We start from the raw sequence: 13312 nt of genomic DNA on the forward strand, positions 1-13312 counted from the left end.
ATCAGATCGCTTGATTTAAGCCACCCGTTTTATAAATCTTAATAAGCCTAGTAGTATCACACACCGGGACCTCTTACAACAGAATTTACAACAGATAATCGAAATACTATTGTGATAGTTATTTCGTCTAGTTGCCTACTTTTAACAAACAGTCACATTATACATATAAGGTTATATTTGTTCCCGCACAGATATGATCAGAAATACCGGGGCTTTTACTTAGAAAATATTTTTCCATAACACGGCCCAGCAGGATGAGTGCTTCCGGACTCATCCTGCTGGGCCATGTTGTGGTTCCGGTTCAGTAGCTTCCTGTCATGTTCATTCATGGTCCAAACAGGAGCTTTGGACACCTGTTCATTTAACATTAGTATTACTGGTTGAACGATGCTCATGATGTTCTTCTTGTACATGCTTTATTTTTAAATAGCTTCAGTTGCTAACTGTCGTGTAAATACAATAGTCCTTTTGAAATGGTTTCCTCATATTTATCATTTAGCAGAGTTCTGCGCCCGAGTCTGCTGGGCAAATTAACCCATTCTCCGTTTACTCTAAAGAGCATGAGTGGTGCCCCAGGACCGAGCTCCTCTGGTCCAGCAAGAGGCCTTCAAAGTACCGGACCAGGACCGGGACCAGATGGGAGACCTCGTGTCAGAAGAGTGTCTATCGAGGGCAACATCGGTATAATTAATGTACAATTATCTTTAAAACATAAGGCAAACCCATCATTTAGTATGGATGTGCATTATTTAAAATACTATACCTTATGATATGTAAATGCTCCCGTGTGATTAATATTTTGCGGACTAGCTGTAGGAAAGTCCACCTTTGCCAAGCTGCTTCAGTCCGCCAGTTCAGACTGGGAGGTCGTTCAAGAACCGGTCAGCAAGTGGCAAAGCATCGAAACCGGACATTCCGAGGTACATCTGCCAACCATGTTCAGTTAATCCCTAGCCTCGTATTTATAAATTAACCAGCCATCATGTCACCCTCAGGGGTCCAGTGCTCCCCAGCAGACCGTAGGTAATCTGCTCCAGATGATGTACCAAGACCCCCAGCGCTGGTCCTACACCTTCCAGACCTACTCCTGCATGAGCCGCATGAAGACCCAGCTGCAGCCTCCTCCGCTCCACCTGCTCAGCTCAAAGGGAACCCCAGTCCAGGTGTTTGAGCGCTCAGTATACAGTGACCGGTACGTATAGGGAAACTTCACACAGGTGGCGTCATAGGACAAACACAGGGGTTGCTTGTAACACTATTATGGATCTGCTGCTTTTATGAACCAGGGGTAGTAGAGTGAACTGTTTTTGATGTCTGTTTGCTTAAAGATTACTAGACCATTATTCATGCTAATCACTGCAATAACTGATGTTATTTAATCTGTAATTGATGTACCCTTGTTGTAATCAGAATCAGCTTTATTGGCCAGGTTTGCATAAACAAACAAGGAATTTGACTTTGGTTAACCCTTGCTCTGAAAGTACAACACTTAACTTATTGTTTATATTAAAATAATAAATGTGTTTAAAAAAACACAAAGAACAGTACTATATATATACTGTTAAGTGTACAGTATGACAATACTATATCATTTACAAAAAAGAAGAATATACAATAACAATTTAGGAGAGGGAAGAAATGGTGCAATAGTACAGTCAGATTTAAATATAAATACTGTATATACAGTCAGAGATTTAAGTAAATATAAATATAGTGCAAGGCAGTTCAGTGCAATGACAATATATTAATAACAATATTGGAATTATAAAATAGAAATATACATGAGGTAGATGAGCAGAACAGTGTTGATGGACTATGTTCAGTGAAAGGGTGGGGGCTATTTCAGAGTGTTCAACAAAGTGACTGCTTGGGGAAAGAAGCTGTCTTTGTGTCGGCTGGTTTTGGCAAATAGTGCCCTGTATCGCCTACCAGAGGGAAGGAGGTTGAACAGTTTGTGACCAGGATGTGAGGGGTCTGCAGAGATGCTGCCCTTTTCCTGACCCTGGACCAGTACAGGTCCTGGATGGAGGGAAGGTCAGCTCCAATGATCCTCTCCGCAGTCCTAATTGCCCGTTGCAGTCTGGCCCTGTCCCGTTTGGTGGCTGACCCAAACCAGACAGTGATGGAGGTGCAGATGACAGACTGTATGATGGCTGAGTAGAAGGTAGTCAGCAGGTCTTTAGGCAGATTAAACTTCCTTAGTAGTCGCAGGAAGTATAACCTTTGCTGCGTCTTTTTCTGGACAGAGTCAATGTGGGGATACCATTTTAGGTCCTGTGAAATGGTTGATCTCAGGAACCTAAAGGAATCCACAGTTGTGTGTCGTTCTGCTGTGTCGTTCTGGATGGAGAGTGGGGGAGTGGGGAGGGACTTTTCCTAAAGTCCACTGTCATCGCCACAGTCTTCTTGTGGTTTAACTTCAGGTGGTTCTGACTGCACCATTGGACCAGCTGTTCCACCTCCTGTCTGTAAGCAGACTCATCACCATCCTGGATCAAACCAATGACGTCGGTGTCATTTGCAAACTTCAGGAGTTTTACGGACGGGTTCTTTGAGGTGCAGTCATTAATGTAGAGGGAGAAGAGCAGCGGGGAGAGGACACGTCCCTGAGGGGCACCAGTGCTGATGGACCGGGTTTTGGATGAGATGCTCCCCAGTGACATGCTGCTGCCTGTCAATCAGGAAGCTAATGTGTTACTAATGAATGAACACAACAGACCTCTTCAATGTTGTGTGTGAATATTGATCCCATTAAAATGTTCACTTCTCTGCCAAACGTTTTTTTAAAGGACTTTTTCCCCTCCTAGGTACATCTTTGCCCTGAACATGTTTGAGCTGGGCTGTATAAACCCAGCTGAGTGGGCGGTCTACCAGGACTGGCACACCTTCTTAGTGGAGCAGTTTGGCCCCCAGTTGGAGCTGGAGGGCATCATCTACCTCAAAGCCTCCCCTCAGGTAGGCTCCTGATTGGACCACAATATCAATACATCAACTCATGAATTGAAAATATAACGTCTAAGAATTGCATCTGTTGCTAATTACATTGAATAGTACGAACAGCTTTGTTGTACAATATCATTTCAAATTATATTTTTGTATATATATGTGTGTGTGTGTGTGTATGTGTGTGTGTGTGTGTGTGTGTGTGTGTATGTGTATATATATGTTTATGTTTGAGGGCAGTTATTATCACTAATCTAGTCTTCAATAGTGTTGACCTGACAGACAAGTTCAACATATAAATATATTAAAGTTACAATACATTACATTTCAACAAGCTCATAGCTTAAATTGACCTCGACATATCCGTAGTCAATAACGTTATGAATCAAATCACATCCTATTACTAATATTTACTACAAATAAAACATTCTGGCTACCCTGAGCCCCTCTCTTTTTTAACAACTATGTGTTGCGGCTTCATGTTTCATCGTCTCCCACTCCGCCCCCAGCTGGCAGAACTGCACTAGTTTGTGTCCCACAGTGACACAGCCAGTCAGAGATGACAAAGCTCTGCTTCTTAGTTTTTAGTATTCTGAAGGTCTCCTGCCCACTGACTATAGGCTCAATCATACACGTTGCATCTTCAAATGTATGCCCAGACTTCAGAAGGTTCTTTACCTTTCTCACACCAAAGTCGTTTTTGCGTCGCAGCTAGTGCTAAGACAGTTCATCTTTCTAGTTGAAATCCGCACATGGAGTGTTTGACTTCACTGACCTCTCCCTCAGTCCTGGTATGTGATGCTCGTATCATTTCCGTACTGCAGAAGTGCATGGAGCGTCTGGGCCGCCGCGGGCGGCCGGAGGAGGGCGGCGTGGAGCTGGACTACCTGGAGAAGCTGCACACGCAGCACGAGAGGTGGCTCACGGAGCGCAGCACACAGTGAGTGGGGGGGAGGAGGGGGGCTCAACACGCAGTGAGTGAGGGGAGGAGGGGGGCTCACGGAGCACAGCACACAGTGAGTGGGGGGGAGCAGGGGGGCGCAGGGAGCACAGTGAGTGGGGGGGGGGGAGGAGGAGGGGGGCTCAGGGAGCACACAGTGAGGGCTCTAGCGTGGGGCAAGGAGGCTCGTCTGGATGTATTATTATTACATTATATATTGCTAGTACCAGAGGTGGGGAATATAAATCACATGACTAAAGTCTTCCTTTGTCCTCATGGCCTTTACCATTCATGTGCTTGATGTTTGTCTGTCTTTTAGGTTACATTTTGAGAAGTTAAAACATGTACCAGTACTAGAATTGGATGCCAGTGAGGAGTTTCTGAGTGATCAAACTGTGAGAGATGAATTCATAGCAAAGGTAGGTAATCTATGTGCATAATTTGCAGTTCCCAGTTTAACCAGCAGGCGATACTGTTTGAAAAGTTCTTACATTAAACTGACTTTTGCATGAACAGACATGATCCAATGAACCCTTTGAGTTCATTTGAGCGAGTTGCTTTTATGTTAATGTGTTCTTTTGAGATCCTGATTGTCTGGTTTTCGGTTTGCAGGTGAAGGACTTCTTCAGTGGGTTATGAAACCAGTCTTCTGACCCCGCCACTGCACTGTAGACCAATAAGGACCAGTTGTTACCATTTGACTCATCGTTATCTGCAAGAAAATGTGTTTTCTTATTTAGTATGTGCTGTTTGTATTGTTTGCTATAATTTGGGACGTTTGGGACCATACATGCATACCTCCAAAGTTACTGTAAATGAGAAGCAGCTTCAGCATTTTTACCATTGAATGTAACAAAATTTGACTTTTTAAAGACGACAGAAAGGATTTTTCTAAGATTGTACTTTATATTTGAACGCAGAATAGTGTTACTGAAAATCTTTTACGGTTTTACTCTAATATGCCATTGGACCCACAGGCCGGAAACCAAAACAAGGTTTCTTTTATTTACCTTCAATAAAACATTTGTATTCCAATATTGGTACTCTTGAATGTCATCTTTTTTTAATAGGATATCTGCGTCATCAAAAATGTAAATGAACAAATAAATCAAAGAATCCAGTACTTGTTGGTTGAATTTGTGAATTTAAAATAATTTTACGGGTGTAAAATGGATATAAAAAGGGAGCCTTTTTGACGGGACAATGACCTTGGCTAGATGTTGTATCCGCCCCTCTGATCTGTGAGGATAGGAGCCCTTCAGATGGGATGGTCAGGGGGTCATCAAAGGGCAGCTGTCCCCTATAAAGAGGCCTGTCTGGGGCTCGCTCTGCTGACAGCACCACTCCACACCCAGACCCCTGGAGGAACAGCAGCGCTCTGCCTCTCTAGGCTCCTTCAATACTTTACTTATTTCTCCTCGTTTATTTCTTGTCTCCGCTGAAATGGAGCTTGCGTTACTGTTGTTGTGGGGAGCGCTCCTGGCCCTCTGCCCCGGGGCCCTCTCCCTGACCCAGGGGCCCGTCCTCGCTGCCAGCCCCAGCCCGGGTCCCGGGATCCTCTCGTCATCCCATCGTGTCCCGTACCCCCTGTACATGATGCAGCTGTACCGCTCCTTCCAGACGGGGGATCCCTCGGTGGCGCCCAGGGCTGGAGATAGGCCGTCTTCCCAGTCTGACTCCATCCTGAGTCTGATGGCACAGGGTGAGTTCAAAGTAGGCTTCTTTATGTTTGTTGTTTTTAAGGTATTTTCTTACTACTTAATATAGTAGTATCAGTGTTATGCAAGAGTGTACCGTTTGACATTGCCTCCTGCTTTCATTTGTTGGACGTACACATTGCTATTGGAATCCTTCCATTTGATCCTCTGTATGGAGCAGTGAGGACTCAGGGCCTGTTGGTCCGTGATCAGGGGGTTTCACCCCAGATCCTCTCCATCCTTCACTCCTGCTTTACTTCTGAGCTCTTATCTCTCTTATCTGACCCGTTCCTCTCTGCTGCCCACGAGCGTCAAAGTGCTTATTCCACTTTGAAGGGCCATCCCTGTTTTATGTGACAGGGTGTGTGTATTAGCTGCTCAGACATCTTAGCTTGGGGGGGTTGAGTACACATCCTGCCCTGATGCCCCTCCCACCGCCCTGACGGACATTTGTCCACACATGAGGCTTGTCTAGAAGTGACAGCTCCGGAGGGAGAGGGAGTTGTCTGGCAACTGGAAGGGTTGAGGGTTCGAAACTCTGCTCCTCCTGGCTAAGGTGTGATTTGAGCAGGACAACTTAACTTGTTAATGAAGGTTAACATTAAGAGTTCTTTGAGCCATCATGGTGGAAGCAGTCAGCCAGAACCATCCATTCATGTACCTGTCTTGTTCCAGGCTGCCTTCAGGTGGGGGACAGATGGACCGTCACGTTTGACATGTCCTCGGTCGCCGCCGGCGACCCAGTGCAGTGGGCGGAGCTCCGTGTCCGGCTGCCGGCGTTCTCGGCCTCGCCCCGCGTCACCGTGGACGTCTATCACTCCCCCAGGCAGAGCTGCTCTCCGGGCCCCCTTTCCGGACCCTGTCCCCAAGGGGAGCGCCTCTACCTGGGCAGCTTTGTCGCCTCTCCCAACAGCACCCTGCGGTCCTCCTGGAGGGTGTACGACGTGACCTCCCTGCTGACACTCTGGCTCCGTCAGGGAGACCGCCCTCGGCCGGATGCCTCAGCTGGGGTCCTGCCTCCCGGGGCTGAGGACGGGAGCGGGGCCCAGGAGGAGGAGGAAGAGAAGGAGGAGGGTGCAGAAGCCAGCGGGAGGAGCGGGACACTGGGAGGGAGACGCGGGCAGAAGCAGCACCCGTCCGCGGGCCGCGTCATGATGGTTGTCTACTCCACCCACCAGCGGCCCCCCGAGGGCGACGGCGCCCGCAGCCTGATCCGGGCCGTGGACCGCTCCAAGTACGTGGGCGTGGCCCGGGCGCAGGCCCGACGCCACAAGAGGAACCGCATGGACCGGATCCGCCTGGCGGACCACGAGGCGGCGGCGACGGCGGCCCCCCAGGAGGCCGGCAGGGGGGCCCTGTGCCGCAGGGTGGACATGATGGTGGACTTCGAGCAGATCGGCTGGGACGAGTGGATCGTTCATCCCAAACGCTACAACGCCTACCGCTGTGAGGGCGCGTGCCCCACGCCCCTGGACGAATCCCTGCAGCCCACCAACCACGCCTACATGCAGGTAAGCCTTCTGCCGTCTACAGCCATGTCTGTCTGTCGCTCTCTGTCGTCCTGTCCCAGAGCCTCATGTTGTTCATGTTGCTGACATGTTGGTCCTGTCCCAGAGCCTCCTGCGGCTCCACCAGCCGGAGCGCGTGTCCTGCCCATCCTGCGTGCCCACGCGCCTCGCCCCGCTCTCCATGCTGTACTACGAGGACGACGACGTGGTCCTGCGGCACCACGAGGACATGATGGTGGAGGAGTGCGGCTGCCACTGAGACCTCCAGAGATCCTCAGGGGTGACTCCTCTAATGATTAAACTCCTCTAATGCAACGGCCATGATCATCTTTGTAAATAAAAATATAGGATATATATATAAATATATAAATATAAAACATCCAAACTGGGTGCTATATCATACTGTTTCAGTTTTCTCCATGTCATTTGTTTTTTCTATTTATAGTATGTGTGAATGTATATTTTTGTACAAACAATGGGATAAAAAATGAATAAAGCTATTTTTTCTGTTATGAAACCAAAAATCATATTTTTTTTGGATTGCTTCTATTATGATGTATTTATATATAACATATGGTATAATAATTCTAATAAATAACTTTAGACAAATGAATGCCATGAAAACACCAATGTAATTGGACAACAGCTTCTCAGCGACAGAATGAAAACCTAGTGAAGATACAGTCATGCCTCTGTGAGAAGGTCAGCGTTTATCTGCCCTCTTCACCTCTAATCCACATCTCTGATAAGGAGGGCCATCACAGACCCATCATTAGTCAACAGGGAGGGGGTCTGTGTTTGGTGAGATCAAACGGCCATGAGGAACCAACACGAGGTCATCGTTGAGGAGGCTCAGAAGACCAGTAGCCTTGTTTGTTTTGGGGGGGAGGGGGAGTGCAGGAAACAGAGGTGTTATGGTGGGGAGGGGGAGGGGCGATGTCAGGCCCAGGCTCCTGCAGAACGCCATAAGGCAGAGAGAACAGTCTGCACACTCCGAACCCACAGCTACTGTGGGAGATGGGCGGTTCATCTTAGCCTTATGACTCCAATACACACACACACACACACACACACACACACACACACACACACACACACACACACACACCTTTCCTTGATAAAGTTAAATAATATATTTTTGGGGTACATTGGTAGATATGTAATGATGGATAAGACATATTTGTTGTTCCACTTTTTTGATAGTTGTCCTTGTTGGGGCATTTGCAGGGTCTGACCTTTCTAACGTGATGTGTAAAATCTCCCATATTACACATATACTGGATAACTCTTCTCTCTCTCACCCTGGAGGATATGCTAATAATTGAGTCTCTCTATAGAGAATCCCTCTATGTCTTGTTTATTTGAACATACATTATTGCTTAATGTATGTTCAAAGTGTTGTTAAATGATTGATAGGCTTATCTCCTCCATATCTATGCAAATAGCTTCATTAGCAGGTGGCTTCATATACGTGACTCTTTACTTAGTGGATTCAGAAATTCCTGTTCTGCAAGAAAGTCCTTGAGAGAACCAAGCCTGGTAAGTTTTATAAATGTCTGGTTTTTGTTTTCTGAAGAGTAGTCGTTTGTTTTAAGCAGAAGCCTCCTCTGTGATTAAGAGGAAAAGGAATGTTGAACACACATTTAATGTGTGGAAAAATCCTCCAATTAGACTCTGGGAGGTGGGGGGGGGTATAGTCCTAGGGAAAGAGACTTACTTCAAACACATCCAGTGTGTGTATTGAGACTATACACACACTGGATCCTCTTCTTCAGTCCACTGTTCACGCTCTATTGCAGACCTTTTGTTTTCTACCCAGTGATATATGACATGTACTGAGGACATGACATGTCATCATGACAACTGCTGTTAGAGGAAGTGAGAGGCCTTTTAACTGTGTGTGTGTGTGTGTGTGTGTGTGTGTGTGTGTGTGTGTGTGTGTGTGTGTGTGTGTGTGTGTGTGTGTGTGTGTGTGTGTGTGTGTGTGTGTGTATTGACCTCTTACCATCAATGGCTAGTTATCAGAGAGCAGGGGTCTTTGGGCCAGACCCCTGGTGTTTTAAAGTTGACTGATTATTGACCAGGGAATGGTTAAATACTCTTAATATTTAAATGCATCCATAGGTCAATGTCATAGGTTTCACTTTCTCTGTGATTTTTGTGTAATTTGTGTGCATGCGTGTGTACCTACATTTCTTCATGTAGGTAATAGTTACATTCATAGAGACATTCAAGTTAAACAGTCAAATTCCAGAGACAGATATTTAAGTATCAAAAGATGATTCTGAAATTAAAGTGTTGGAAGTCCTGCTCTAGCTGGCTCTACGTTGAACCATCGGCGCTTTTGGTGTGAAGTTGAACGCCGATTGCTGATTATGGCCACAGTGCGGAACAGCGTTGATTATAACGATAATAATGATGATTATTATTTATAACTGACGTTACAATTCACGTATGATTTTTACATTCAAAAGATTAAAAAAATGTTACTTATATTTAAGAACAATACAGGTTATGGAAAGAAGCCAGATTTTAGAACTAAAAGAATATTGCCTTAATCTGGGAGCAGGTTAATTTATTTATGCATTATATATCTATAGTCTGGATGTATCATTATGGGATAGCATCCTGCCAGCTGCCAGAAGACGAAGATCATCAATAAAAAAATACTTTTTTTGGACAAAACATGTAACAGAAACTCAAATCCCTCCTCTCTCGCTACTATTCACACGCTTCTTTTCCATATGTTCTCCCTCCGGAGGTCGGAGGATTGAAGCTCATAAATTGAACCGTTCCAGAGTCAGGAGGAATGGCCCAACGCCAGAAGGAAGAACTGCAGCATGACTGAAGCCTTCAAGTGCCTATTTATTAATTTCGCCATTTAAACTCATTACAATCTTTAAACCATCCTTTATAATACTCCAATCTCGAACCATTCCAGACATCAGCATCTTCTTGATCTTTGCCGATTTAAAATGTGCAAATTTGGCCGTAAGTTCAACACTTTCCAAATAGTAAGGACCTGTTGTCATACTTGAAATAAGTTCCCAACAACTTGTATTATGATTAGAGGCTTGGTTATCTATATCTAATGCTGCTGTATGGTAGTATTTGACTGTAATAGAGATTAGGTAGCCACCCTTCAGCTTAATGAAGTACGCTGGGAGAATACGGGTTTAGTTGACTCTATAGGTTGAAGGTTAAACCTAAGCCCTTAGTTTCAAAATCTTGCTCTCCTCTGCTTCCAACCTCTACAGATGTAGAGAAGCTTTGAATGGCCGGGGAACAGGACTGAGAAGAACATCAGTTGAAGACAATGAGCAGACAAAACAATGCAAAGCAATTAATGACATTGACAAGTGACAAGGTAAGTTTTGTTTGCCTTTAATGCTTTTTCACCCTAACACCATGTGATTTTCCTGTTCATGTCATCAACAAAAGCATCTGATACAGTCTCTGTATGTGAACAAGCCTTTGACCAGCCTAATCAACAAATGATATGCCGGTCACAACTGGCAAAGTTCAAAAGTGACTAAATCAGTAAAATATAATTCTGTCATCTTACGTTTTATTTAAATTGGACCATAGATAAGTGTGTGGCCAGTAAACAGGCTTGAATGATCGTGTTTAGGTCCTTGGTTTGCATTCCATGTGATGTGACCTGAGTCCCCTAAAGAAAGGCACACAGAACCACAGCTGATGCCTTGAGGTGCAAGAACAGAGGAAGCGGTCCGTCCAGCGCCAGGCCGGGGGCTCACGGAGGCCCTGAGGAACCGAGCTGAAGGCCCCGCCTCGGCAGGAGAGGAGTGCAGGGGCCCGTTGGGACCCAGAGGGGTGCCTGGCTCGGCAGGGGCCTCTAGATGTCCATCTCAAACTGGGCCTCATCACCTTGAGGAGAGCGGGCAGCAGATTTTAGTTCAGTGTAAAACATGGCCGTAAGTGATGCTCTCGTTTCCCACCTTCAGCGCTGGTTTGAGTACAAGTGGAACGTACAGGTTCCAAAAGTGAAAAGGTTTCCCCAGTAACTTGAGTCAACAAGCTGTATTTATTTACTAATGATCCAAACCAGGAGGTATGTCTGATGACCTAACTCTTGTCCTGGGCCGCGTACTTAAACAAACAAACCATCTTCATCAACTGCGTGCGTTAACACTTACCAGCAGCCTTGCTGTCAGGTGTCTTGATGACGTTGTTATTGAGCGGTTCTCCGTTCTGGGCCTTGTCTTTAACGGGGGGGCTGGTCACCCCTGGAATGTCGGGCAGACCCCGGGGCGGGGTCTTAGCCACTGGGGAGCTGCGACGCTCTAACAGGAACTTGCGGTCGTAGATTATCCTGGTGCCTTTGGGGCGAGCAGGGGAGACACAAACATTGGGTTAGCATATGTGATCCTTTCTGGTGTTCATGTTTTGTTGTTTCATTCTGTGTTAATCTTCCTGGCGTTCAAATGGTTAAAAGGAATAGATAATATAATCAATAATAATTACTACATAAACACATATTAGACATGCATCATTTCCCGGTTGACTTAAGGAGGATCCTCATTGATTCAGAGCCCAACAGCCTCCTGCACACACCCACATTTTCTACAACATCTGACAGGTGAGATGCTGACTTCCTGCAGGACTTAGCATTTCCTTAATTTAGAAAAACGAACTATATCACTATAACCAACTCACAGGAAGGATTAAACGACTTCCTATAATCGGACACATGCCCCAATTTAATTTAGAAAACCCTGAGCACTCGATGGAAAGAGGAGGTTGGGCCAGCAGCGATTAATGATCAACAGGCCAGGACGCCTGGGGTCAGTGTGGGGCCCAACGTTTGAAATGAGAAACCACAAGTGTACACACACGGCAATAATTATGTTATTTCTGCAATTAAATCCTCCATTATTAAATCACATTGTGTTAAGTTCTGTTTCTGAATCGATTAATACTTCGTAAAGTGACACAATGTGCGCATGCGCAAAAGCCGTTTACACATGCGCAGTACAGATAAGGCAGGAGCCAGGAGGGAGGGGTCGGGACCAGAACAGAAGACCCTGGTTAACGTACTGGTTGAATTGACCAATCATGGCTTATTTTGTTTCAAACACACATTGCCTTGTTTGGCCAATAGCACCATTCGTTACTGACAGGTTAAACCACCATGTGCATTAGTGGCACCAGCAGTCGATATTCAACGAATGCAATTATGATTAAACTTCTTTAAAAACGATGTAACTGTCTAGTTCATTCTCCATGTTGTCACGGTCTGGTCCTGCTGCTGGTCCAAAGTATGACCCCAGTAGGCACGGTGCAGTAAACACCGAGAGGTTCAATGGAAGTTCACCGCCTCCTCCAGACACCACAGGAATCAACGCATGGAGACCGGAGGCGACTCGAGTTCGTCTTCAGTCGGAGTGGTTCGTTACCTCCGGGCGTGGTGCTGAACAGGGTCCCCCCGGGGGTCGAGGAGTAGTCCACATGGGGCATGTGGTCCGCGCTGTTGATCACCACCCGCCGGGTGGGGATGGACTTGGAGGTGGTCTTCAGGCTGCTCTCAGACATGTTTAATAGAATGACACAGCTAACAAACAAAGTCTACAAGTGTCGCGCAGCGTTGTCCGCGACAAAGCTTCAGGCGGAATACTAATAAATACAATACCGTTGGTGCAAAAGTGCAAACAGACAGTAACAGGAAGCAAAACTTTTCACATTACAACACAGCACATGAGAAGAGGTCAGGTCATCTGGAGAACCTGAGCACACGTTCCTTCTCCTTCATGCACCGAAAATAGGAAACCAGGAGTCAGGAGAGCGCCGGAGTTGAGTTACTGCGCCCCCTAGTGGAGCAGAACACCGTCCACATGCCGCCGGGGTTAGAGGTTTGTTTGAGTTACTGCGCCCCCTACTGGAGCAGAACACCGTCCACATGCTGCCGGGGTTAGAGGTTTGTTAAACTAGTTGTATTTTGTACATTCGTGGCCCGTGCTAATCTTGAATATAAATATACTAAATATGTTTATTGTTTCAATTGTCCTCATCCTCATCCTCCTCAACGTCATCCGCTTATCCAGGCTCAAGCAGGGGGCCCCAGACTTCCCTTTCCCAGGCCACATTGACCAGCTCTAACAGGATCCCGAGGTGTTCCCAGGCCAGTGTTGAGATATAATCTCTCCACCTAGTCCTGGGTCTTCCCCGGGGTCTCCTCCCCACTGGTCGTGCCTGGAACACCTCCC

At 46.2% G+C, this 13312-nt stretch overlaps 3 protein-coding genes across 3 annotated transcripts; 2 read left to right on the top strand and 1 right to left on the bottom strand.

The window, feature by feature from the left end:
- The first annotated feature begins 331 nt into the window (after positions 1-331).
- LOC311343219 (deoxycytidine kinase 2-like) lies at positions 332-4957 on the top strand. Its single transcript, XM_084468080.1, has 7 exons — positions 332-681; positions 811-920; positions 996-1192; positions 2808-2955; positions 3768-3883; positions 4203-4302; positions 4496-4957. Exons 1-7 carry the CDS (start codon positions 474-476, stop codon positions 4520-4522), a joined length of 906 nt encoding a protein of 301 aa, XP_084324206.1. The 5' UTR covers positions 332-473; the 3' UTR covers positions 4523-4957.
- Positions 4958-5326: 369 nt separating this feature from the next.
- spaw (southpaw) lies at positions 5327-7347 on the top strand (the record flags this gene model as incomplete). Its single annotated transcript, XM_084468202.1, has 3 exons — positions 5327-5585; positions 6187-7091; positions 7195-7347. The coding sequence occupies 3 exons, from the start codon at positions 5327-5329 to the stop codon at positions 7345-7347; spliced, it is 1317 nt and encodes a 438-aa protein (XP_084324328.1).
- Positions 7348-10465: 3118 nt separating this feature from the next.
- Positions 10466-12867, bottom strand: LOC311343223 (eukaryotic translation initiation factor 4E-binding protein 1-like). The gene is made up of 3 exons (XM_084468085.1): positions 12506-12867; positions 11246-11428; positions 10466-10976 (listed from the first exon to the last, which is right to left on the bottom strand). Exons 1-3 carry the CDS (start codon positions 12639-12641, stop codon positions 10945-10947), a joined length of 351 nt encoding a protein of 116 aa, XP_084324211.1. The 5' UTR covers positions 12642-12867; the 3' UTR covers positions 10466-10944.
- Positions 12868-13312: the final 445 nt, after the last annotated feature.

Source organism: Micromesistius poutassou (genome assembly GCF_964030765.1).
Source record: "Micromesistius poutassou genome assembly, chromosome: 5".
In the NCBI taxonomy this organism is placed as follows: Eukaryota; Metazoa; Chordata; class Actinopteri; order Gadiformes; family Gadidae; genus Micromesistius; species Micromesistius poutassou.

What these genes read in the sequence shown, in the direction of transcription:
- LOC311343219 (XM_084468080.1), top strand. Translation starts at nt 474, where the DNA reads ATGGTTTCCTCATATTTATCATTTAGCAGAGTTCTGCGCCCGAGTCTG. An exon ending in GTCTATCGAGGGCAACATCG is followed by an intron (nt 682 to 810) that starts GTATAATTAATG and finishes TTTGCGGACTAG; the next exon opens with CTGTAGGAAAGTCCACCTTT. An exon ending in GAGATGAATTCATAGCAAAG is followed by an intron (nt 4,303 to 4,495) that starts GTAGGTAATCTA and finishes TTCGGTTTGCAG; the next exon opens with GTGAAGGACTTCTTCAGTGG.
- LOC311343223 (XM_084468085.1), bottom strand. Translation starts at nt 12,641, where the DNA reads ATGTCTGAGAGCAGCCTGAAGACCACCTCCAAGTCCATCCCCACCCGG. An exon ending in GTTCAGCACCACGCCCGGAG is followed by an intron (nt 11,429 to 12,505) that starts GTAACGAACCAC and finishes CTCGCCCCAAAG; the next exon opens with GCACCAGGATAATCTACGAC. An exon ending in ACCTGACAGCAAGGCTGCTG is followed by an intron (nt 10,977 to 11,245) that starts GTAAGTGTTAAC and finishes GCTCTCCTCAAG; the next exon opens with GTGATGAGGCCCAGTTTGAG.